General features: G+C 40.3%; 1 protein-coding gene across 3 annotated transcripts in view; it reads left to right on the forward strand.

Annotated features, from left to right (window-relative positions):
- The window catches only part of Nebl (nebulette), a 310,643-nt gene that overhangs the window by 91,701 nt on the left and 191,956 nt on the right, over positions 1-26,986 (forward strand). For all 3 annotated transcript variants that reach the window (XM_048367951.1, XM_048367948.1, XM_048367949.1), the window contains exon 3: positions 24,120-24,204. In XM_048367951.1, the coding sequence (XP_048223908.1) occupies positions 24,120-24,204 (85 nt within the window). The remainder of the gene's footprint in view (positions 1-24,119; positions 24,205-26,986) is intronic.

Genomic DNA, 26,986 nt, shown 5'->3' on the forward strand with positions numbered 1-26,986 from the left:
CAGGGTAAAAAAAGAGAAATAACTACAAAAGCAATACTTGCAAAACTGTTTGGTGTAAGTGAACTGAACACCTGGGGGGGGAGGGAAAGGGGAGGAGGGAGGGGGGCATGAGGGACAAGGCAACAAACAGTACAAGAAATGTATCCAATGCCCAACGTATGATACTGTAACCTCTCTGTACATCAGTTTGATAATAAAAATTTGAGAAAAAAAATTATAATGTGATTAGAAGCTTATGTGCAATAACAACAAAACATGTGTTGGGTTGAGGGTGTGGCCCTGCCACAGAACATCCACCGCGTGTGGGACCTTGGGATCCGTTCCCAGCATCCTCATCACTTCCTTCCCCCCTCAGAAGACACAGATTAGCAAAAATTGCTACTTTTCCCCATTTCCCCCCTCATGTCTTCAGTGCTTGGGCATGCTTGCTAACTCCTCACTTAAAAAATGGTATTGTTATTATAAAGGTGATGTACAGAGGGGTTACAGTTACTTAAGTCAGGTAATGAGTGCATTTCTTTTTGGACAATGTCGTTCCTTCCCTCACTCTCTACTAGTTTTTCCCTCCTAATTCCTCACTTTATCATGCTCACAAGTTCTCTTCTTGATTCACTTCAAGCTTCTGTTCATATCCTTAGGAAGAAAATGCCAAGCCTTTGATATATCCCCCTTTTGGGAATTACTATAACAAGGGGCCATTTGATGAGGTTTACAAAAAATCCCAGGGATTCATCGATTTTTATTATATTGGAACAGCATTACAGTCTTTGCTTCCGACTACTAATGCTTATTAGAAATGTTGGACAGCAAAGAGGAATGAAGAAGAAGAACAAATGCACCTGAAATTCCCACCTATAGAAACAACCATGGGGGGTGGGCACTGGTGACTCACACTTGTAATCCTAGCTACTCAGCAGGCTGGGATATGATTGTGATTCAAAGCCAGCCTAGGCAGAAATGTCTATGAGACTCTTATCTCCAATTAACCATCTCATCCAAAGAGAAAGAAAGAAAGAATGAAAGGAAAAAGGAAAGAAAGGAAGAAAAAGAAACAACACTAGGCCATATGGTTGTCTGTTTCCTTCCAGACGTGAGTATAGAAAATACTTAGACAACCACAAATTTAGTAAAGTGGGAAATGGCAGTAAAATGAAGAAGTTAGATTCACACTTCCCTTTCTTCCTCCCAGATCTCTAACCTATGATGTTATGTTGAACTTGGTCAAGGTGCCAGTAAATTCTTTGCAATGACCCAGTTCTCTATTGAAAATAATATGGATGTTGTAGATATTGGTTGTTGAGGAGTGATTTTAATGTCTTAAAATGTAGTTGTAAGCCGGAAGCCTGTGGCTCATGCCTGTAATCCTAGCTACTCAGGAGGCTGGGATCTGAGGATTATGGTTCAAAGCTGGCCTGAGCAGGAAATTCCACGAGACTTATGTTTCCAATTAGCTACCTAAAAGCCACAACTAGTTTAAGTGTGGCTCAGCTCAAGTCCAGTTCACAGGCCCTGAGTTCAAGCCTCAGGACTGGCATAAAAAATGTAGTTGGTGATGATATAATGAATAACTGAACTAAGAAAAATTAAAAGAATTACTAACAGAAGTCAGGAAGTCCAGTGAATAGTAGAAATTTATCAGCTTTTATCTAGTGTTGTCTAGAGAAGGGAAAGACTCCATCTTCTGAGTCCAGTATTGATTATATAAAATAGCATGCTTTGTGTTGAGATAGCAGCCACTTATCAGCTTGAATCATCTAGAACTTAGAGCTGTAAGGCCCTGAGATATTAATTAGTTCCTCCTCCCCTTCATTCCTTCTCTTGAGGTCACCCAAGTCCTATGTTCACCAGTTTCCTTCTCTACTTTGCACTCAGCCTTCTGCAGGATTGCCAAAGTCCTCACTCACTCATGATGGAGGAGACCCTCTGGCAAAGGGAATTTTCTAACCAGTTTGGAGTTTTATACCATTAAGAAGTCATACTTGCAGCTGAAAGAAAAAATAATGGGAGGAAAGTATTTCTGTAATAGGCAGTTCATGCTGCCCCAAAATGGTCTCCCTTCCCTTACTTCATGGAAGAGAGATGAGCCTTTGCCCTTCAATGGCCCAGATGCTGCTGGCATTGCTGTAGGATGGAAGAAGAAACATGGAGAAATGGCCTAAAGTGGAGGGAGGAGAGAATGAGCAACAGGGTGGAGTGTGTGCAGTGTCTTCGTTTGTGTGGATGCAAGGGCTTTGGATTGCTGCATCTAAGTGAAGTCTTTGAGGAAGGACAAATACTGTATCAGTGTACACCAGGAGCCTCGCGAGGATGACTTTCTGGGCTTAGGAGCCATGTGTTTGATGTATCTCTTTGTGCCGTCCACTCTGCTGCTGCTGGAAGTCTTCTCATAATCTTGGTTAGAAGAAGTAAATGTACTAGATTCACATCCAACCCCTCGATGGACTGAGAAAATATCTTCCCTGAAAACGCAAAGCAGAAGCTCTCTGCCAAGCTGTGGCAGAAGCTGCCACATAGTAGCCACCTAACTAGAGAAAAATGATAAAAGGTGACTGTGATATTTCTTTTATATGTCAACTTCAACACCCTGGTTAGCCAGGTTTTGGTCAAACACCAGGCTAGATGTTTCTTATAAGATGAAATTAACATTTAAGTCAGTAAACTTTGAGTATAGCATATTAGCATCCATAATATTATGGCTAGCTCTCATCTAGTCAGTAGAGGGCTTTAAGAACACTGAGGTGCCCTCAAAAAGGAGCAATTCTGTCTGTATCTTTAGGCAGATGTAGGGTAACTTTACCTTTTACCTGGGTCTGGAGTTCGCTGGCCTAGCCTGCAGATTTCAGACTTGGAATGAATGTCTCTCAATCTCTACATCCTGTAGGGACTGTTTCTCTGAAGAGCCCTCAGACAGGAGCCATTTATGATGTCACCATTTTTATATTTCCAAAATGGATGTGACACTAAGTCTATCATTTCTCTTGTTAAATGTTTTGTGGAAATGCATCTTGTTTACAAATAGAAAGGCCTTGCAGGTAGAGGTGCACTCTGGGAGATTTTTCTGAGAGGCAGCCATCATGAACTGTCAGAGACAGCCTGCATTTACATGTTTTTCCAGCCGTGTTTCCCCAGCATGTTGAGGGGCTGTGACTCTCCACAGAAGAATCTGGTATTCAAAAGTGAATAAACAAATTGCATTGATCTATAACATGGGCTGTCACAGTGACTGATGGGGTTCCAAGTCTTTAGAGCTGTGTGTGTGGGGAAAACAAGACTGAAATTGTCCATGCAGATGACATGGAATGTGGTTAGAATTCAATGCAGGAGATTCCTCTTGAGGAAGCTGCCGTCAGGGAAATTTTTGTCACAGGAAACTGTTCACTTTGCTTTGCAGTGTGTTGATCTTGTGACATTGAGTAGATGATGGCAGTTATTGTTTATATAATTATTCCGTGGTGCTTATGTGGCCCCAAAGGAGGTAGTGTTACAAGCTATATGGCCATAGCATTGTGAGGTGAAAGTGGTCTTCATAGCTAAGTGGAAAAGAACTGAAATGTTTATATATGTCCCTTTCTAATTTGTTTCAGTGAATGCCTTTGACAATATCATTTGGGCCTGTGGGAAAGATGTGGTTTTATCCTAGGAAGAAAGGGAACTTCTTAAGATGAAATGACTTAGGCAAGGTCTTGGAGTGGTCATTGGTAGAGCAAGAATGCAGACACCTCTTATGATTCATGCAGTAGTTGTTTGGGTTATTTTGGATACTAGATTTTTATAAAACACCAGTATTTGGGATACTAGATTTTTATAAAACACTAGTACATCATTTGGTCCTTACTATGTGCTTAGATAATTCTTGTTTTTGTATTTTAATATTTTGTTCAAGATCATATCATTGTAGTATGCTTCATTGAAAAAACTTGAGATATATGATATCCTATAGATCTTCTTTAATTTTGTATTCTTTTTGGATTACAATTCTATATCTGGTGAGTGTTTTGCAATTACAGAACATCTCAAATTGTTTTACTCACATTTCTTCTTTCTACTAAAACATTCAGCATTCAGCTTTTCTTACTTCTTAGCCTTTTTTATTATTTCCTCATCTCAATAACCCCATCATGGCATTTTAGCATTCATACAAGAAAATTTACTATTGCTGGTATAGACCAGTAAATTTGGAAAAATGCAATGGATTTCACCATGACTATACCAACATATAGCATAATAATATATATGTTGAATATAATGTATACTGTATAAAACAGCAATATAAAGTTTTATATAAATGAAGAGAGTATGTCTTGAAATTAAATTATGCCATAATTATTGTCACTACTATAAAATAGTAACATAAAACTATGTCATTCTTCCCCACTTTCCTTTATAAAGAATTTATTCTTTGTAATAACCTTCACCTGGCCCCCTTCCCTGGTAACCAGTGGGCTTTTTAGAGTTTGTGCCACTACCCAGCAGCCTCTGCTGTATCTGGCCTACAGTTTCCCCTTCCCAACCACCATCCTAATGTCATGGCCAAAGTATGTTTTAGAGGATAATAGCCCATGTCTTCAGATATTAATCATCCCTGTCTCATCATTTGCACCAGTCATATAGAAGAATGGGAGGCAGGGTTCTTCACTCAAGCCTGAAAACTCTTGGTGGGGCTGGGGATGAGGCAGAAGGGACATAATATCTTAGTAGAGGTTCTTGAGGGGCCCACGTGGACCCCAGCCTCTACATGGACAGGCTTCATGTCATCTTCATGTTGCATGACTTAAGAATCCTGCTGCTCCTCCATAACTTCCATCTTGGTAGGGCCAGAAAGGTCTGAGGTGTCCTTGGTAGCAGAGGTTTGGACAGCTGCCAGCATCTTATCCTGACACTCTACCCTCAGCTGCAAGGTGCAACAGCAGCTCCTTCTTCTCCATCTTCTCCTGGGACAGCCAGCTGACAACACTTGTCTTTCTCCTGATACACTTTACCCAGGACTTCCATCTATTCTTTATAGAAAACGATGGACTCTTCAATGGTGATCATGTGTTCTGACAGCTGACTGCCTGGATCTTGGAGGGTCATCCACTTGACTAGATTTCCGGCTTGTTCTTATGTGCCTGTGTTTCCTGCTTCCTCTTCCCAAACAGCTCATAAAACCAGCAATCTATTCTCTCAATCACCACCAACTAGGACAACTTTCTATTTTTTTCTCTTAATCACCTGATTCACCTAAATCACCCAAAGCACCTCTACCTCTCTCAACTGCTGGTAGTGGTATAAGTGAATAGAGGGGAAAACCAGTGCTACTAGGTAGCATGGAATATGGGTGTGGCCTCAATTCTTGTATCCTATTGGTCAGAATGAAACATGAAAAATAGGAGGCATGGCCAGTATCTTGTGATCTAGGCAGAATGAATGAAGGCCAAATGGCAACTGCACTGGGCAGCCCCACTCACATGGGGGACACTGGGGATCAGCTCTAGCTGGTGCCTGTACCACTGTAAGGGTTGATGACCATGACTTCCGTCACACAATTATAGTCACTGAATGATGCCAAGAGGTGACTCTCAGGCCACTGCCCAGCTCCTCTTGTTCTGCAGACTCTCATGACCAAGAATAGGGGCAGGCAGGGGGATGATCAGACCCCAGAATTTGGGTGGTGAATAAAGAAGGGGTGGCAGTGCATCACTGAATAGTCCCTTTGCTCATTTCACAATCTGGCCCTAAATATCTATGTCTTAAACATCCCTCCATCAGAGGCTATTGGCCTATTTCATCTTTCCCTGTAAGTTCATGTTTCGTATCCCCTGATAATTGGCTGTCTGGAGTTCAGCCCTTGTTCTAATAATTTGCTGCATGTGGGGAAGTTCCTTCTTGTGGCTCTCAGTCTGGCCACCTGGAAATTAGGGATATGCTGCATGGTTCCCCTAACAGAAGGCATCCAGAGATAGACTAATTCATCTTTAAAATTGCATTTTACTCTCTCTCTCTCTCACTGGGATTTCAAAATGATGCACCCGTCTCTGTGGCTAGTACCTGTATTTCTAGCTACATAGGAAGCCAAGATTAGATGGATCTCACCCAATACTTGCACTTATCACAGCTGCTGGGGCACTGAGATGAGAAGGATTTCACTTTGTGTCAATGCCTGAGCCACCCAGGGCAGAAAAATCTGCAAGACTCCCTTCTAATGGAAGAAGCAGGGTATGATGGGTCACAACTGTCACCTTAGCTGCTTTCTGCCATTCTTTCAGGAGCCATCAGCCTCCAGCAGCAGCCTCCATAGTCACCTTATGACTGTGATCCAGAGCTTCATACAGCATTGTCTCTTTGGGCCCAGCTTTTCTTACTTAACACAATGACTTCCAGATTTATTGATGTAGTAAATGACGTTTCCTTCTTTTTAAAGGCTATTTAGTATCCTTCTGGGTCCAGATATGCCACATTTTCTTTATTTCTTCATTTGTTGATAGACATTTAGGTTGATTCCATGCCTTGGCTATTATAAACAGTGCTGTAATGAACAAGAGCATGCAGATACCTTTTTGGCATTTTGTTTTTATTTCCTCTGCATATACCTGATATCTCTTAGTGAAATTACCAGATCAAATAGTAGTCCTACTTTCAATTTTTTGAGGGGCTTTCATACTATTTTATATGCTGACTATATTAATTTGAAGTGCCATCAAATTTGCTTTCCGCCACAGCCTTGCCAAGAATTGTCTTATGTCTTCCCCCTCCTCCCCTTCTTCTGTCTCTTTGGTAGTAACTGTTTGAACAGTTGCCAGGTGATGGCCATACCTCTTTGTGATCATACGAACAGTGATGTACATTCTCCCATATACTTGGTGGCCCTTTTGACAAGTGACTGCTCATGTCCTTTGACTATTTTTAATGTCAGGCTATTCGTTTTCTTATCATTCAATTGTTTGGGCTACTTTCTATTTTTTTTTTTATTAAAAAGATTACCTGATGCTGGTAGCTCATGCTGGTAAAACTAGCTACTCAGGAGGTTGAGATCTGAGGATTGTGGTTCAAAGTCAACATGAGCTAAAAAGTCCATGAGACTCTTTTTTTCCTGAATAATTACTTATTTATTGTCAAAATGACGTTCAGAGGGATTACAGTTTCATATTTATCTCCAATTAACCACCAGAAATGGGAGGTGGTGCTATGCCTCAAAATGATAGAGTGCTATCCCATTGGTTGATATATATATTTTTTTCATCTTTTAGTACTGGAGATTAAACCTAGAGCTTTGTGCATACTGGGAAAGTGTTGTAACACTGAGTTGTACCCTTAACCTCTGCCTTTCTTTCTTTTTTTTTTGGCTAGTCATGGGGCTTGGACTCAGGGCCTGAGCACTGTCCCTGGCTTCTTTTTGCTCAAGGCTAGCACTCTGCCACTTGAGCCACAGTGCCACTTCTGGCCATTTTCTGTATATGTGGTGCTGGGGAGTCGAACCCAGGGCCTCATGTATATGAGGCAGGCACTCTTGCCACTAGGCCATATCCCCAGCCCCTCTGCCTTTATTTCTTGATCAATGAAGATTCATTATTTAAGAACGTGGACAGTTGTAGGCACTTTTTGGGAGATGGAGAGTGTTTTATGAGTTTGTAAGGACTGAAGTCAATTGCATTTATGTGTGTGCTTTTAGTTTTCAACAGTGTTGCTAGACTGAGATTGTAATACAAAAAAGGAACATTTCTTTATATGTGTAAATTGAATTTTCCAACAATTTATGATTTGTTCAATACTTGAGTGGTCAGATTTAATCTCTGATCTGACATCTTAGGATCCTGTTAATTTACTGTAGTATCTCCTATGATTCAGAAGCCATAAAAAGATACTAATTTTAAACTGTGGCACAGAGTGAGAGTGATAATTCTAAAGATAAGTGTTAATTGTAAGATGTTACAGAATCCTCTGATAATACAGATGTATTTGAAGAAAAAATGCTTAATTTCTCTTTTGGCAAAATAGTGTGTAATTAACATTCAGAGAACGTCTGCATGTCCAGTCAGTTCCACTATATTGTTTCTTCCACTTTTCAACAAGCTGTTCACTCACTGTGCTATTAGTCTTTCAGTCATTTATTTATTCATTAAATAATTTTGTAAGGTCCTTACCAGGCAAACACACATGTAATTAGAGGCAAGGGGCCTGAGTACGAATAGTGATAGAGTAGGTTGTTACAGGTATGTTTTAGAAGTGCCTGTGTCACTACAAGACTAAAGGGCTATAAAGGGGCTGGGGGAGCAGGGGACTGGGGCTGAGCTGTGCAGGGTGGAGTGGGGGTTGGGTGTTTTGAGGTCAAGAGGAACATATTCAGGAAGTGGCAAAGACAAGTGGGTTGGGCTGTGTGAACAGCCATGAGGATTTATTTCCTATCCTTTTACTCATTATTTTCATATTTTATTATTGAGGTTAGCATATTTCACAACTAACCTTTCTCAGAATGGGTCCTGCAGAATACCAGTTGTCTAGGCTGTTGCTGGTGCAAGAGAGGCAGATCTGAGGAAAAGTCCCGAGAAAGCCCAGGAAAAATCCTGTTGAACCGTGCTCATCCATACATTGCCCAAATACATTCAAGAGCAGAGTACTTTTTAAAAGACAGCTTCATTGGAAACCACATTCTCCAGCTTCAGCTTTTTGTGAAAGAAAATCATCTCTTGTATCAAGAGAAATCTCTAGAAAGAGCTTTTGGTAGCTCTATGCCTGTGGAGGAGGAAGATTAGTGGGTGTGAAACTTACTTACTCTTTCCTCTCTGAATTGGCAACTGTAGTTGCTTTATATTTGATTGGCAATATTCGAAAACAAATACATATGATTGTATCATATGAAAGTTCTAGGTTGAGTAAATAGAACAATATTATTAGTAGTTGCCTAATAATTACTTGTTGAAAGAATGAATATTTGAACGTCCTTCATGTGCTGACAGATGTTTTAAGGGGGAACACTCCTGGTAGGAAAGGTGATGGCATTAAAATATGTCCATGTACAATTATTTTTTGTAAATAAAAAGAAAGTATAGTTTACAAATAATTTAAAAAGATCATTTAGGTATGTATTTCTGTATTTTCAAATACAGGTCACACACTTTTTATTAAAAAAGAAAATTAAGTTTTGAAGAATGATATCCCATAATTGTTCCTTGTCAATGGAGGAAGTTAAATATACAAGGAAAGCTGCTAATTATCTTGTTCATTGGGCATAGAAAGTACCTTAGAAGATCTTTGGAGTTTTGTAAGATTGCAGGCTTTCAAAATTCTGACAAGACTGCTTCTAAATTAGTCCATGTTGAGTGCTGTCTTTTTGTAACATGACAACTGGTTGGTGTTGCTCCATTTCATTGAAGGAAGAAGGCATCAAAAATGGCTCCACCATCTGTTAGATGTGAAATACTGTAAGGAAGAGTGATGGGTGTAACAAGGAAGGGTGATGCTCAGACCCTTTCAAAGACACTCAATTTACTGTATCAAGAGAAGGCTGCTGCTGCTTCAGACTTAAATCTCTAGAAGAAGCTGTATGTGTAGGTGTTAGGAAAATGCTGGAAGAAACATTCTTTCTTGTTTGCTCACACTGTGATCTTTCCCCTTTCCTCCTCCTTTACGTCTCAGAGAACATTACTTTCAAACCAGTAAGGAAGAATTCTGAGAATGTAATTAAGTGTGTTAATGGAGTTAACTACTCTTACTTTTCATGTGGCTTAATTTCCCAAATAAGAGCAATAGACTTTCTGTGAAAGCTATTTGTTTACTAAGAATTAAATCCATTGTTTTTTTCCAAGTAAAATACTTGTCCAGTCAAGAGTGCATTTTTTTTTTTCTGGAGGAATTCAGAGGTGCACTGGTGAGAGTTTAACAAGAGAGACTGTCTTACGAACAAAAGGCTGGGTTGGTGTTTGCTAGCTTGGGTGGTAAAAAATACGTCCATAATGGGAGTGTTTTATTCATATGAACATATTTCATTGAAATAGTAATTAATGCTTTTATTTCAATAAACAATAATAATTATTCTCCCTCTCTATCTTTCTGTATCATGTACATATACATGTGTATGTAGCTAATACATACATACATGTGCATATACATACTTAAAAGTATTGCAGTTAGATTTTGGGTGGCAGATGTGTGACTTGCCCCTGGAGTCAGAAATGAAATGTGTATGTGTGATTTGGGAGGCAATAAAGTATGTGTTTTTTGTTTTTTTAATACAGTGCCTAATTCAGACCTTCTACTAAATCCTTCTTTTCTTCCTATGCCATTAGCCTGTGATGGAAATGGGTTAAAACTGGACATTTCTCTTTGGCCCAAGGCATTCACACAGCAGAAGTATAACATCTGTTGAACTTGAATTGAACCATAAAATCAATGGCCAGGAAAAGGTGCATTGAAAGAAGAGCTGGTGTGTGTTATGGCAGGATTCTGCCTTGATGTATCTCAGCTAGGGCTGTAGCTTCCTCTGTGAGTTATGTAGGACAGACAAGAACAGCCATGGACACAGTGGTTGGCAAGGAGGTAGTAGCAATGTTCGTTCATTTTCTTTAATACATACTGGTGTGAAAGATGCTGATTTTGGAATAATTTCCTTTTTATTCCCCCTCCTGTCAGTCTGCCTACTTTTGGAAAACATATTAAAATTAATTTAATGTGCACCACTTGGAACTTAACCAATCCAAGTGTTATTGAATGGTGTTGTGTTCCTCTTTCCCCAAGAATAGTTATCTAATTCCACAGTGGAGACAATAATTAAATGGATTTTACTTTGTTGGAATTCTTTTTATAGCCTGAAAAGCTAGGGAACAGGTTGTTAATGAATGGTCAAGTATACAGAGTCTGTGGCTCATGAGGAGATTCGTCCTGTGTCGTCATCCCCAGGTGCCTGAGCCGCCGTGTGGAGAATGTTGAGTCTATTCTGCATGCTGCAGAGAATGATATGATCAGTAACACCTTCCCTAAGCTTGGAGGAGGGGAGTGGGGAGGACAAGAGCCAAGCACAAAATTACACCAATGGTGATTGTTCTTACTAAATGATTGGTTTCCTATAATGTATTTGGATTATTTTTGGCCATAAATTTGTGGCCGAGTCTCTCTATATTTTTTATGGAAAAACATATATCTGAATTTTCATAATACTTAGGTCTTTTTTATGTTTGTTTGATTCTGTTAGTACTGGGGATTGAACTCAGGACCCTGTGCTTGCTAGGCAAGTATTCTACCACTTGCTCCACACCTCTACCCCCTTTGTTTTTGTTATTTTTTCAGATAAGGTCAAACATTTATTTTCTGGGGAGATCTCTAGACTGTGATCCTGCATAACTAGGACTCAAGTGTACCCCACCATACCAGGCTTAATCATTGAGATGGGAGATTTCCTAAGTTTTGGCCAGGGCAGGCCTGAAACTACAATCCTCCCAATCTTCGCCTTTTGAGGAGTTGGGATACACGTGAGCCACTATGCCTGCCTTGACCCAAGGTCTTGTCTTAAAAATACAATTATTTGAGGATTTTCTTTCTTCTTCAGGCTTCAAGTCATCATTTTGTTTGGTATTAGGCATTTATCATGTCACTCTGCTTATTTATCTTCTAAAAAGGCATATGTCTGCAAGATAATTTTTGCATATTTCTGATGTTCTGCTTTCTTGCTCAACTTTGTCTTGTATCTCTGAGTCTGTAGTTGTATCTTGGGTACTTGAGACCAGATCTGCATGTGGGCCATCTGGTGGTGATGCCCTTGCTCTTGTGTCATGGGCAGCAAATCATAGCCCTCTCTGTCACATATTGCCTTGTTTGTATGTTCCCCTAGCCACAGAAGTGGCGGGAATAGAATTTCCTTCTTCAGCTCTTACTTTCCTTAAACAACATGTAGGGGGGTGTGCACGTGTGTACCCATGTATTAATTTCTCGATGGTCGCATTGCAGTTCAAAAGTCTAAAGTGACCTGTCCAATGGCAGAGAAGCATTGCACAGTGCAGAAGGTCAGGTTTACTGTGTAATCCTTCTGATAATACTTTCTTTCTAAACGCATGAGACAAGTTACAATGGACTCCTGCTGAGAAAGCAAATCAATAGGTGGCAAGTCATTTGACCCTCAGAGGCAGGTGGAGAATTTGGTAAATTGTTAGACAGGTTATTGACTATGCTTTGGAGAGACCCGGGTTTAGACTCTATCTCATTTCAGCAGGGACTTGTATTTCATGTGCGAGGTCTACATTATCATAATCCGTTTCTTGCCTTTATGGTGTCTGTCAGTGGTTCTCATGAGCTTCCTTTCTGAGGGATATTTCCTGTTTACTTTCTGGAATTCTAATATTTAAAAAAAATCATAAGATTGATGTTTTTCAACCAGCAGCCTCTGTGTGAGTTGTTTATGGAGGTGTTACTGGAAGGAAGATCAGAAGGAGATGAGGGCTGAGAAGGAGACTTAGGAAGAAATGTTACATCAGTGCTTTAGCAAGGTACACAGAAGAGCACAGGAAACCTGAAGGTTCTGGAAGAACAACATGAACAGACTAAAATGTTCTTTGGCTGAATAGGTGTTGTGTTGTACAAGTAGATCACCAGTTCTAGGTGGTGAAAAATGGCCAGATTGACATAAGATATTATTTAAAAATGGCTTTGTATTAAACATGGATTCTCTTGGTAATATTCAAACGATTATTAGTGAAAATGTATGGAATTACCAATGTACTTATCATGTGAATCTAAAGGCATGTAGTGTCAGAATTTCTTCCTTTGTTCAATTTTACACACTTGAGAGAAGACAACCCAAATGGGATTATTTTTCTAAATTATCAATGAAGTGTCCTGGGAACTTAAAAATTATTAATTAACAATAGTGCTGGGGATTAAACTCAAGGCTTTTGGGGTTTTCTAGGCAGGCACTGTACCACTAGAACCACACCCTATACTTGTTTTTTTTTTTTTTAATTGTATTTTTCAGATAAAGTGTTGTACTGTTGCCCTGGCTAGCATCAGGCAAAGATCCTTCAACTTATGATTCTTCCTCAATAGCTGGGATTACAGGAATGTACCACAATGTTCAGCAGAATTTTTTTTTTTTCAGAGAGGGAAAAACTTAGGAGGGTTTTCTCATTCTCTCATCCACTAGGCTATTTTTCTTTATGGTTTTTAAACTAGCGATCTTTCAAGGGTGAGGAATAGGAAGTTTACATATCCTTTGGGGAAATGAAATGCAACAAAGATGATATCATAGGTGCACAAGCAAGTGCAGAAAGCCTGAAGCTTGGATTTGGGGATTTAGGCTGTCTACTAACTTTAGGCTCCAGGTGTGAATGAAAGAAAACAGTAGAAGAAAGGACGCTCAGAGGCAGTGAATGTGCTTGCAAGGCCAGTGCCGGGGCTGTTCTCTGTTCTCACTGCGGCAGCTTGGTGCTGGCTTCAGTTCAGTTTTCTGAGGCCTTAGAGGGGCTCTTCCTTAAACAAATATGTTAAGATTTTCATTTTTTATTTTTTATTTATTTTTTATTTATTTATTTTTTTGGCCAGTCCTGGGCCTTGGACTCAGGGCCTGAGCACTGTCCCTGGCTTCTTCCCGCTCAAGGCTAGCACTCTACCACTTGAGCCACAGCGCCGCTTGTGGCCGTTTTCTGTATACGTGGTGCTGGGGAATCGAACCTAGGGCCTTGTGTATCCGAGGCAGGCACTCTTGCCACTAGGCTATATCCCCAGCCCAAGATTTTCATTTTTTAGAGCACACAGTTCCATAGAGATGTAAATTCATCACTTTGTATTTCTGCCTTGAGGTTGCTCCTTCTCAAGTGCTCCCTGGGTCCCTGTCCCACCTCTGTGGCTCTGCCATCTTGCCGAGTCTGTTTCAGCTGTTCCCTGTGCCATGCTAACCTTCCTTTGCTTAGCTCGAGGGCCCTGGGGCTTCCCCAGCTCCTCCTGAGATATCATGGTTAGCAGGGGGTGCTCCATCCTTTCTGAGTTAGCCTGGTTCTCCCTCTCCTCTTGCCTGTCCCCCTCCCCCTCCTGGAGCACCCCAAGTTCACACGGTAATCTTTTCTCACTCTATCTAGGTGGTACAGGCAGCCTCAGCGAAGCTCCACCCAGTGAGATAGCAGCAATGTCAGTGTCACACAGAGAACAATCTTGTTATTTTCTTTCCTTTGAAAAAGTTACCGAGTTGTTTTTGATCATCTTTAAGTAGTTGTACAAATGATATGCCATTTAACAAGCAGTTTATGAATACAGCTTATGTCTGTTGTCATTCCACACCAAGTCATGTTTTGTTTTTTTTTCTCTCTACATAGAGCTGTCAGAGACAGGCTGGCGGCCATTGGCCCGCCCTGGCGCACACTGGCCATTCCCCTAGTGGCTCCTGGGAATAATTTGTGTGCTCCCATCAGTCTTGAGCCCTTTTCCGTGGGCCAGTGCCAGGATGTGCTGGGTTTATGCAGTTTGAATGTTATTCCTGTGTGGAGATAGGATTAATACCATCAGAGGTTCTGTATTTCACATATTGCTTGTCTGTACTCACTTTGTGTCTACTGGCTTGACCTAGTCATAACTAGGAGAAGGGTGTAGATGTCTCTGTATTGGAGCTTTGCCTGCCCTATCTATTTTATAGTTTCTCTTTGTGACACAGACATATATACATACTTGGGATTTTTGAGATGAATACTAGCTATATTTACAATTAAAATAATACTTTCATTGGTGAATTAAACCTTGTCAATATGCAAGATCTTGATTGGTTTCTGTGTGTGTGTGTGTGTGTGTGTGTGTGTGTGTGTGTGTGTGTGTGTTAGTCCTAGGGCCTAAACACTCAGCGTCTGGGGTTATTTTGCTCAAGTCTAGCACTCTACCACTTGGGCAAGAGCTCTATTTCTGGCTGTATATATGTATGTATATATAGAGCTCTTTGACTTTGAGCCACAGCTCCACTTCCAGTTTTCGAATGCTCAGTTGGAGATAAGAGTCTCAGAGACTTTCCTGCCTTGGCTGGCTTTGAGCTGTGATCCTCAGGTCTCGCCTCCTGAGTAGCACCCAGCTTTTTTTTGGGGGGGGGTACTTAATTAAGATTATAGTCTTGGAGACTTTCCTGCCTGAATTGGTTTTGAGTCATGACTCCTGAATAGCTAGAATTACAGGCATGAGCCACTGGTGGCCAGCTATATTCTGCTCTTAATGTCCTCTAATATTTGAGAAGTATTTTGACTCACTAAAGTACTTGTTTTATAGTAGAATTAAAATCATATGGAAGGGGAGGGGAGGAATGAGGGAGGAGGTAACAAACAGTACAAGAAATGTACCCAAGGCCTAACATATGAAACTGTAACCTCTCTGTACATCAATTTGACAATAAAATAAAAATAAAAACAATCAGATGGAAATTGTGGTCTTTAGCTGGCAGGTATTGTCCATTTCCCTTTTTATGATTATTGAACTGTTACCCTATTTATTCTGTGCTGCTTTTGCTTTCTGTTCACATGCCTCTTTTATTTTGTTGGATGGATACTTGGTCCTTTTCAAGAAGCTATATTTTTTCCCCTTTCATAGGATTTGAATTTATGTAGGATTCTTCCATTCTTTATGATTAGCCTTAAAATTTTATTACACCTACATAAGCAAAACATGGACTTTAATAATATCCTAAACTTTCTCACAAAGGACCATAAAATTACTTTAATTTTCACATAGTCTCAAATGATGGTGCAGTACTTATGTTTTGCCTTGAAAACTTCATTGTTGACATTGTTATTTTCCCACACATTCTTATACATACTTCGATTTTATTTGGTTACCATTTTTTTTCTGACAGTTTAAATTGTCCTTTTACAATTGTTTCTTTTCTTCCTGTAGTATCTCCTTTTAAATAGCTTCCTAGAAGATATGATGGTTAATCTCTCTCTCTCCAAGTCTGTTTGTTAGAAAAATGTTTTAGTTTTAATCTTTAAAGGTCATTTTGAATGATGTGAAACTATCACCATTGCTATAAAATGGACTTGGGAGAAATATTCACAATTACATTTAAGCCTCTGTCATCTCCTCAAATCTAAAACAGTTGTGATCTTGGTTCTTGGGTGAAATTTCATTTTGGGCTAAACTAATCAGACTGAAAATTACATTCAAGGTTGAGTCATTGTTTCTCTTCTCATTCTGAGGGGCACCTTGAAAAGATAGTTCAGTAAGTCAGAAGTTTTTTGAAAAACATTCTTAAGAATTAACATTACATTTTTCTGGAAAAAGTAGGTAATATATTTTTAAAAATGTTAAGGTATTTCCTCTTTAATGAGTGATATCTGGGACACAAAGTGGCCTGTATTGGGGGTCCCCAAGCCCATCCCTAGGTTTGCTCATTTCTAGGCTTCATGGGATTGAGCCTGTGGTCATACCCATTCATGGCCATGCTTTTATTATTTGGAAAGATTCCAAGGAAAGGCAGCAAAGGGGAAGAATGCACAGAACATGTCCAGGAGAACCAAGGTGCAAGCGTCTAGTCACCTGGCAGGTGTTTGGAGTCTTTTTTTGGCCAGTCCTAGGTTGTGAACTCAGGGCCTGAGCACTGTCCCTGGCTTCTTTTTTGCTCAAGGATAGCACTCTGCCACTTGAGCCACAGCGCCACTTCTGGCCATTTTCTGTATATGTGGTGCTGAGGAATCAAACCCAGGGCCTCATGTATAGGAGGCAAGCACTCTTGCCACTAGGCCATATTCCCAGCCCCAGTGTGTTTGGAGTCTTGATGACTGCATTGGGATGGTTCATCTTGGTTGCAAACTTGATTGTATTGATGAAGGCCTAGGAGATTAGTAAAGCATACCTCTGGGTGAGTCTGTGAGGCATGGAGATGATTGACTAACGGGAAGATGTGTTCTGAATATGGGAAGCTCTATCACATAGGCTAGGGTCCTGAGGGAGTAGAAGGGAAAAAGGAGAAAGACCACAAACACAGGTGTGCCTGCCTGCCTGCCTCCCTCCCTCCCCCTTTCTATTTCCTTCTCTCCCTCCTTTTTCTCTCATTCTCTCTCTACTTTCCTCCCTCCCTCCTTCCATTCCTCTCTCCCTCATCCCTCTTTCTCTCTCTCCTTTCTTCCTGGTTGCTGGAGATTCCCTGTCCTGAGATCCTCTCCCCATCATAATGTATTGAGACCTCTGAAACCATGAGCTTAAATAATTCTTCCAATTTGCCCCAGGTATTTTTTTTTCTTCATAAAACTGAAAGTCTGATTGCTATACATACCAAATATTGTCTACCAGGAAGCTCCTTAGGAACTCAGTGTCTAGAGGGTCTAGAGGGCTAGATACCCATAAGTAAGGCAGGTGTTCATCTGTTTGCACAAACTGCAGTGGTGAATGGTTACTGGTTAGAGGTGGCGGAAAGTGCCCCCTGAATACAACTTCCCAGAGCGCTGCTAAGGGCCTACATGGGAAGCAAGGTTGGCACAGGGGCCAGCTGTACTAGCTCTCTCCACACCGGGTCCACAGGAACTCTTGATTTAGCAATACATTCCTTGGCAGCTGCATTCTGTTCTCAAAAAGACTCTAGTTTGAGGGTAATTGGCAAGTCTCTCTGGATTCCATTAGCAGCATTACCAAATAAAACAAAACAAATAATATCACACACATTGTAATGATGTATAAAAATGACATGCGGAATTTCTGAAAGCTGTTGGTCAATGGGGGTGGGTGGGTGAGGGACAGGGAAATAGAAAGCAATAGAGAGATTTATTTTGATTAAAATATATGTATATCTGAAATACCATGGTAAAAATCCTTGGTACATTGAATACACACTAAGAAAAATGACAGGGAAGTGGGGATGGTGGGAGGGTGAATGGAGAGGATGAATGAGTATGAACATGATCAAAGTACTTTATATATATAAAAATAGAACAATGCACCTTGTTGAAATTATTTTAGAAGCAGTAAGAAAGGTAATGGGAGAGTGTCGAGGAGGGTGAGTTTGGGCAGAATATAGTGTGTATACATGTATAGAAATGTCACAAGGATAGCTCGTTTGTACAATTGATATATGCTAAAAAAATCTTAAAAATAAAAATAAGCAAAATGGTTTCACAATTATTCTGAGATGTCTCAACCTGCTCATTGTTTAATTAAAAATTATCTTTAAAAATTATCTTTAAGGGCCGGGGATATAGCCTAGTGGCAAGAGTGCCTGCCTCGGATACACAAGGCCCTAGGTTCGATTCCCCAGCACCACATATACAGAAAACGGCCAGAAGTGGCGCTGTGGCTCAAATGGCGGAGTGCTAGCCTTGAGCGGGAAGAAGCCAGGGACAGTGCTCAGGCCCTGAGTCCAAGGTCCAGGACTGGCCAGAAAAAAAAAATTATCTTTAAGTAGCTGTACAAAGGAGTTGCCACTTAACAAAGCAGTTTACGAGTACAATGCATCTTGATCAATGGTGTCCCTTTCAACATTCTTACCTACCGCCTTTCCTCATCCTTCTTCATTTTGTAGGATATACATTGTCTACATTTGTCTACCTCTTTTAACTTGAACCCATCCACCCTTTCAAGTACCTGCTTTCTTGTGTTTTGAACCAGTTTGTTTGTATATGCCAAACTTGCACAATTGCGTTTTATTTTCAGAGAAATTTATGAATGTGCCGATTCACCTGCTCCTTTTGTATTTCTCACTTGTTTCTTGATCTCTTCGCCCCACCTCCCTCCATTTCCTTCTGTCCCGTGTTCTGACTTATAATAGGCAGAGAGAAAAATGTCTTTCTTTCCCTAGGATTAGTGAAGATATTGTCTTCTTTCCTGAAGATCTCAAACTGAAGACATTTATTTTAGGGAGACTTCTTGCCAGCCATTTAAATGCAGCATAGAGAAAGAGCTAGAAGTTTGTCACCAACACCTAGATTTGAAACCTTTGCTTTTCTCTGCTCCTGTACTTTTTGTTGCTGTTACTGTTGTTGCTGTTGGTCATGGGGCTTGAACTCATGGCCTGGGTGCTGTCCCTGAGCTCTTTTTGCTCAAGGCTAGCACTCTGCCACTTTGAGCCACAGCACCACTTTCTGGTTTTCTGGTGGTAAATTGGATATGACTCTCACAGTTTTTCTTGCTGGGGTTGCTTTCGACTGCAGTTCTCAGATCTTAACCTCCAGAACAGGTAGGATTACAGGCATCAGCCACCAGTGTCTGGCTTGCTTCTGGACTTTTGACCAGGATTACTGGCCATCTCTGTGCGTTTGGAGTCTGGTTTTCCTTTTCTATCTCTTTCTCAGTAGGGGTGGCTGGTGGGTGGGCACAGCAAAGTGGAGACTGATTTCAGAAGGAAGATGGTTGGATTAGTTCATATGGACATTAGTATTTGGACATGACCTTGAGAGACCCACAGTTTCACAGGACTTTCACATGTGTTCAGTTTGACAGAATTAATTAGGCTTATGATTATTATTTTTATACACTATACTTTAGCCTGCCCTACCATCTCTGTAATTACTCTATTTCTTCCAAGTATTATAGTTCTAACTAGTGAAGCCATTCCACTTTTTTGTTGTTGTTGTTTTTTGTTTTTTTTTTGGCCAGTCCTGGGCCTTGGACTCAGGGCCTGAGCACTGTTCCTGGCTTCCTTTTGCTCAAGGCTAGCACTCTGCCACTTGAGCCACAGCGCCACTTCTGGCTGTTTTCTGTATATGTGGTGCTGGGGAATTGAACCCAGGGCCTCGTGTATACGAGGCAAGCTCTCTTGCCACTAGGCCATATCCCCAGCCCCCACTTTTTTTTTGATAGACAATTTTTTTGAAGACCTACTCTCCTGAATTTTGCTCTTCTGAATATGACTTAGATCCCCAAAGCCACAAGTTTTTATTTATTTCAGTACTCATGATCCTGGGTAGTTTCTTGATTATTTAGTTATGACATTGAACTTTTATTCCTAAACCAACATTTTGGATAAGTTTGTCCTATTATGTCTTTACTATATGTAGATTACATGTTTACATATTCATTGTAATTTAGGATGCAAAGGTTATCAGAAATAGTGCAGAGTATTGGCATCCATCTTTTTATAGTTAAGGGTGTTAGTCTGTATAGTCTGTTAGTACATGTGTTGTTTGGTCATTAGATTAACAGATTATGTCTTCTAGAAACTGCAGAAGCTTTCCAAATTATTATTACTCACAGACCAAGATGATGCCCTTCAAAGAAAAAAATCAGTTCCCAAGTAGTACATAGTAGAAAGAGTGAATATCAAACATATAAAAGCAAGTTTTTTAAATTAAAAATACTTTCGTATTTTATAAATTCCAATCCTTTAAAGCTTTCTCACTGCAAAGTCTAATTAATGGTGAACATAATTATTTTCATGAAAAAATACTTCATAATTAAAGCTAAGAACAGGCAGTGAAGTTTCAACAAAATAAATAGGGATCATTTTTGCTCTTTGAGGAGAAAGTTCATGTACCTAAGTAATTGCAAAGTGTGTATCCTTCTCTAGTTTACTTCGTGTGTGTGTGTGTGTGTGTGTGTGTGTGACAGAGAGAGAGAGAGAGAGAGAGAGAGAGAGAGAGAGAGGATGGGTTTTGCATTCAGGCCTTCATACTTGCCAGGCACGTTTTCTACAGCTGAGCTATGTCCTTTTTGTTGTAGTTACTTTTCAGATAGGGCCCAGTGTAGCCTGGACCACAATCCCCTATTTATGCTTATTGTGTAGTAGGGATGACAGATGGGTGTCACCACAGCCAACTTTTTTTCTATTGAGATGGGGTCTTGTGAAGTTTTTGCCAGGGCTACCCTTGGACTGTGATCCTACTGAGTAGTTAGAATTATAGGAATGAGCCACTGGTACCTGGGAACAGTTTACTTTTCAGTCTTGGGATGCTTGTCCAAAGTTAAAAGAAGATTACCTCTTAAAGAATGTTCTCCAAATGAATTCATCTACTAGTTAATACAGTGGAGATCTCAGTGGACTAAAGGTCTTGCAGTACACTCGAGAGTGCATTTCAATTACAGTTTTAAAAACGGTTCAAACAGCCAGGTCTCAGTAGCTCCTGCCTATCATCCGAGCCACTCAGGAGGTGGAGATCTGAGGATCATGGTTTGAAGACAGACCAGGCAGGAAAAGCCATGAGACTCTTAGCTCCCAATGAATTGCTAAAAAAAAAATCTGGAAATGGATCTGTGGCTCAAGTGGTGGAATGCTAGCCTTGAGCAAAAGAGATCAGGGGCAACACCTAGACCTTGAGTTCAAGCCCCAGTACTGGCACACACATATATATGCATACACAAATGGCTCAAATGCATAAAATATTTGAATAAAATCTGATGGAATAAAAAAAATATCTGGGCAACTGTATCTTGAAGACTACATTTTGTAAAATAAAACAAGGTAAATTTTTATTGTGATTTGAGTGTATAGTAGAATGTAGCTGCTATATTTGAACAAAGAAACAGTGATGTTCAAGTTCAGCTGTCTAACTTAACTTAGCTGCTGCCTAGCAGCCATATGTAGAGCTGTGGTCACATGAGGTCTCTGACTTCAGGAGGAAAAAAGAGAGAGACCTCATCTACAAGATTTTATTTGCATGAATGACTCTACTTTAACATTTTAAACCAGCTTTACGATCTAGTTTATTCATCTGAGTTAGAAGAAATTGTAAAGAAAAGGCCGTTTAAGCCTGAGTGCTCTGTGAGATAAACTTTATTTTGACAGTCTAATGGTTGTTTAAAAAACAACTATGATATGGCCCAGCATGGTGGTTCACCCTAAATTGCTTAGTAGTTAGGTGGATAGTGTAGAGGATATCAATCCAATGCCAGCCTTCATGAAACTGCAAAACCTTATCTCAAAAACAAACGAAAAGAGCAGAGTGTTGTTCAAATGGTAGTGTTTGATGTCCTGAGTTCAATCCTTAGTACTGTCAAAAAAACAAAACAACCGCTCCCCAAGCCACCCCCACAATGATCCTATGTGAGGTTCACTAAACTTTGAAAACTTTGAAATTACTACTGCTTTATATTGTGATTTGACAATATCTGTTAAGATGGCTCTAGATTATTACAAAAATAGAAATTAGATTTGCATATGCTCTTACAAGGCAAGAAAATGATGTAAAGGTATTTTTGGTTTGGTTGTTTTTGGTGCCAGTACTAGGGCTTGAACTTGAGGCCTGGGTGCTGTCCCTAAGCTCTTTTGCAAAAGGCTAGCATTTCACAACATGAGCCATAGCTCCACTTCAGGCTTTTTGTGGTTAATTGGAGATAAGGATCTCATAGAGTTTTCCTGCCTGGGCTATCTCCAAACCATAATCTTCAGATCTCAACCTCCTGAGTAGCTAGGATTTCAGGTGTGAGCCATTGGTGTCTGACTTGATGTAATGGTTTTTGAGAAAGTTTAATTAAAATAGCTTTAAAAATAACAAGCCCTAACAGTACCAGATCTACTTGCGTGATCTCCTGTGGGACATGAAATTCTTGAAGGATGGTAGAAAAATGTTGCATGAATATCTTTTCTAGCCAGCCACCTTCCTCCAAGGGGCTAAAAGATATTTAATCTTTTATTTCTGAAAGGATAGTGCATATCGGGTAGGTTTTACAGAGTTTATTTGTGCAAACAAAAGATTACTCCATCGACCCTCTCATGGGAATCTGGGGACTAGAATGGCGAAAAGAAACTTCTATCAGGAGAGGAGAGCTTGAGATGGAGAGGAAGTTTGAAAAACCACAGGATGAGGCAGGTGGACAGCATCCAGGAGAGAGACTGGGAGAAAGAAACAGGGAGGATGTTCTTCGAGGCCTTTGTGGTGGTGAGAGTTCCATCAGCTAGGTATGTTCCCTGGGTGCCAGGTGGGGTGCGGCATCATGTAGGGAGGACCACAGCAATGGACCCATGTTTGGAGATGTCCATGCATAAGAAAATATATCTCCCCGTCATCAGGAAGATCATCTTTGAACATGAGAGGCTGCCATGTGCTTTGCCTGTGTGATAATATGTTATACAACATGATCAAGCTTTATTGCATTCCCCCATTGGCTCTTGGCTTTGGCTGATGTTATCTTCCCTTCGCTCTCCTTTTCCATTTCTGCTGTCTGCAAATATTTATTTATTATGTTTATTTTTAATTGACACATAGTAATTGTACATAACTATGCAGCATAGTACATGTGTAAAGTAATGATCACGTTGGGATAATTAGCTTACATCTATCACCTCAGATGTATAGCATTTCTTTGTGTTGGGAACGTTAAAAATCTTCTCTGCTAGTTATTTTGAAGTACTCATTTAATTACTGACATGTGTTAGATCTGCCCACAGGAAGTCATTGTGACTTTGGGGAGAAAAACCTCTGGAAACAAACTTGAGCCAGACAAAGAATCCAAGAGAGAATTGCAGAAGAGATGAACAAGGACAAGTGTAGTTAGGCTCTTTTTAAGGAGGTTTGTCTGAAAGATAGAAGTACAGTTTACATGCTGCAGCTTTTGGTCACTTAGAGTGAAATGGTCTCCATAGTGGATGATATATCATAGGGTACATTCTGAGTCCCTACTTCTCTCTCTGTAGAACTTGGCAGCTACTTCTCCATTTCATTACAGGAAGAAGAACTCAAAGTGGAATCTGTTGTTGGCTAACATGGTGAAGACCTCGTTGGAGGCTGATATTGGTGTAAAATGCCAACTCTTGTGTATGTGTGTGTGCGTGTGTGTGTGTGTGTGTTACTTTCCAGAGGACAGAGTTAATATTTGTATCAGATTCTTTCTCTGTCATCCAGGCTCCATGAAAATCCCATCTGTAGGGCAAAGACAGGAATGGTAAAAGTAGGAGAGCTCTCAGCATGTCCCTAATAGCTAAAGAAGCCAGGGTTGAAGGTTTTGTTTTGGAAAGAGTGAGGAATTGGAATGACAGATCATGAGAACAGGATAGAACCTGCAATTGTGTGTGTGTGTGTGTGTGTGTGTGTGTGTGTGTGTGTGTGTGTGTGTATGGTGGGGAGGGGGAAGTAGAGAGAAAGGGAGAGAGAGAGGGAGGGAGAAAGTGAAGGAGAGAGAGAGAGAAAGAGAGAGAGATTGGACATTAGCCACAAGGATAGGGCACCTCTTCCATAGTGGTAGAAGCAAAGGATAAAACAACTGATTTATAAAGCATCACTTTGTACCACAATATTTTAATCATGTTCTTTAAAATATTTTCTTCACAGACATTACCCAAAGCAGTCCTTCACGACAGTGGCAGATACACCTGAAAATCTTCGCCTGAAGCAGCAAAGTGAACTGCAGAGCCAGGTAATTTTGAGAAGGCCTATTTTATTGCATTGGTATTAATGATTTTTTTTAACAGGTTCACTCTTTGGAGTTTTGTTGTTGTTTGTTTGTTTGTGTTGATTTGTGGGGCTTAACCTCAGTGTCTGGGTGCTGTCCCTGTGCTTTTAGGCTCAAGGATAGTGCTGTACTACTTTGAGCCATAGCTTCACTTCTCGTTTTCTGGTGGTTAATTGAAGATCAGAGTCTCTCATAGACTTTCCTTCCTGGGATGGCTTTGAACTGCAATCCTCAGATCTTGGCTTCCTGAATAGCTAGGATTACAGGCCTGAGCCACCTGAGTTTTTTTGTTTTTTGCCATTGCACTTTAAAAAATTATTTATTGTCAAAGTGATGTACAGAGGACTTACAGTTTCATACGTAAGGCATTGAGTACATTTCTTATCCAACTTGTTACCTCATCCCCCGTTTTATTCCTACCTTCCGTCCTCACCGTTTCCCTCCCCCCACCCCACGTTGTGAAGTTGGTTTATAGCATATAGTTTTGTAAGTATTGCTGTTGTATAGGTTCCCCTTTTACCCTTTGTCTTTCCATTTTGATGTTTCCCTTCCTTTCCCTAGTTCTGATAAACATATATACAATACCCAGAGTACCAAAATCAGTTACAGTGACACCAGGGGTAAAACCATGTGGAAGAAAGACAAAAAAAGGTGTAATTTCATATGGTGTGTTGAAAATAACAACAACAATGATAAACCACTTATTTGCATAACTTGGAATTCATTTCACTTATGGTATACCAGTCAATATAGAGCCCAACACTAAGCCTTTATGAGCCTCATGGGTGAAGATACTGAAATCTGTGTTGTTTCTAGTCTGGTATCATTCTGATTATTCTTGGTTCTTTTATTCACATGAGACTAGGGCAAGTAAAGGAGTTCTGGTCAGAGTAAATGTTTCCCAACAATATTGGTTTATTTGGTCTTCAATATTTAAAAACGTTTTGTAAATAGTTTTTCCCACACTGCATATGTGGGGGAAACACAAGGTGCTAACTTGACCCAGTTGCATTGCGTGTGGGGCTAACACCCTGTCTGTGTATCTCACACCAGCTTCAAGCTTTGTTTTCATCCTGTCACTTTATTCATATTTTTCTCATATGTCACATTGACAGCATGAACAAAGATTAGAGCGCCACAATTGGCTCCCAGTCAACCATTTTGGATGCCAACTTGCTTTCAATATGGTGAAGTGCACCGGCTATGACTAGGATTTTAAATGGCAGAGTTTTCTACAGGGACACCCAGTCTTGGAATAAAACATTTTGAAGGAGATGACTTTGCCTAATGCATTGCAGGAATATGTTGAACAATAAATATCGCAGATTACTGGTCAACTCTCTCCACCCAGAAGGGAGGAAGCAAGGCTATTGGTCTTTTCAGCTGTTTATTAGTTGTGGCAACCTTTGTTCAGCTGTCCTTATTCTTTGTGTGTCTGTACAGTGAGTGTCTATGACTTGCCCATCTACACGTGGCTGTCAGTGTCAAATGAAGTAGGTTGAAGACTTATGGTGATGATGATGATGGTTCTTGAGAATTCCTGACATCAAGGGAGAAAAGAGCTGAATTTGAGAAGGCAAGGGGTGTCTGGCTATCAGACTTTGATAACATCATTTTGGAGCTCCTCATGACTTCACACTTTATAGAGTTCTTGTGAGCTTTCAGTCTCTTGGGGTGAAATGGTCTCCACAGTGGATGATGTATCATAAGGGACATTCTGAGTCCCTGTTTCTCTCTGTGGAACTTGGCAGCCACTTCATCCATTTAACTACAGGAAGTACAACTCAAAGTAGGATCTTTTGTTGGCTAACATGATGAAAAGACCTTGTTGGAGGCTGGTATTGGTGTAAAATGCCAAATCTGTGTGTGTGTGTGTGTGTGTGTGTGTGTGTGTGTGTGTGTGTGAGGGAGGAAGAGAAGGAGAGAGAAGAGAGAGGGAGAGAGAGAGAGAGGTGCCTTCTAGAGGACAGAGTTAGTATTCATATCAGTGTCTTTCTCTACCATCAGGGCTTCAGGGAAATCCCATCTGTAGACTGAAGTATCATGTAGCCCAATTCATCTTGTTCTTTTCCTTTCTGTGTCTGAATAGCCAATTATGGTTAGTGACTTGTCTCTGTTAGTGCTCTGTTCTTGCATAGCTGGTTGGCTCAGTGAAGAGACTATTAACTAACTATACATTATTTACATAGTACCAGGGTGTGTCATAAACAGAAATACTTGATTACTTGACTTAGTTCTATTTTCCAACATGTTTGAAGTACATCCCCCATAGTTTTCTGAGTAACAGTTACTTGATGAGAAGAAATGCCTGTTGGGATTGCAAAGACTAGAGCCCAGCCTTCATACCCTTGGTGGGATGAAGAAGCAGAGATGTTCTTGCTAGCCTCTGTAACAGTATCTCTGGGACACACCTATTTTTTTTAACTAATGGCTTCAAACATTTAAAAAAACAACAACAAAATCCAGGAAAAGGTGTGCAAGCAAATTATTAGAGCTGGCATGGGAGTCTGAATGGAAGGGATGTACGATGAAGCCATTAGTTTTTTTTTTTCTGGGGAATAGGTCACACTTCTGTATGAATATTTCTGTTTCTTTTTTGCAGAAACATGGAAAGATATCATTCCTAATGGTAATACGCAGTAATAGAATCTGATCTAATTTTAGCCTGTTCATTGGACTTCGCAACAGACCATTTCCTTCTGAATTCTGATATCTGGGATTCTAGGCAGCTCACTAGTTTGGGTGG

Source organism: Perognathus longimembris, chromosome 18 (assembly GCF_023159225.1).
Source record: "Perognathus longimembris pacificus isolate PPM17 chromosome 18, ASM2315922v1, whole genome shotgun sequence".
In the NCBI taxonomy this organism is placed as follows: domain Eukaryota; kingdom Metazoa; phylum Chordata; class Mammalia; order Rodentia; family Heteromyidae; genus Perognathus; species Perognathus longimembris.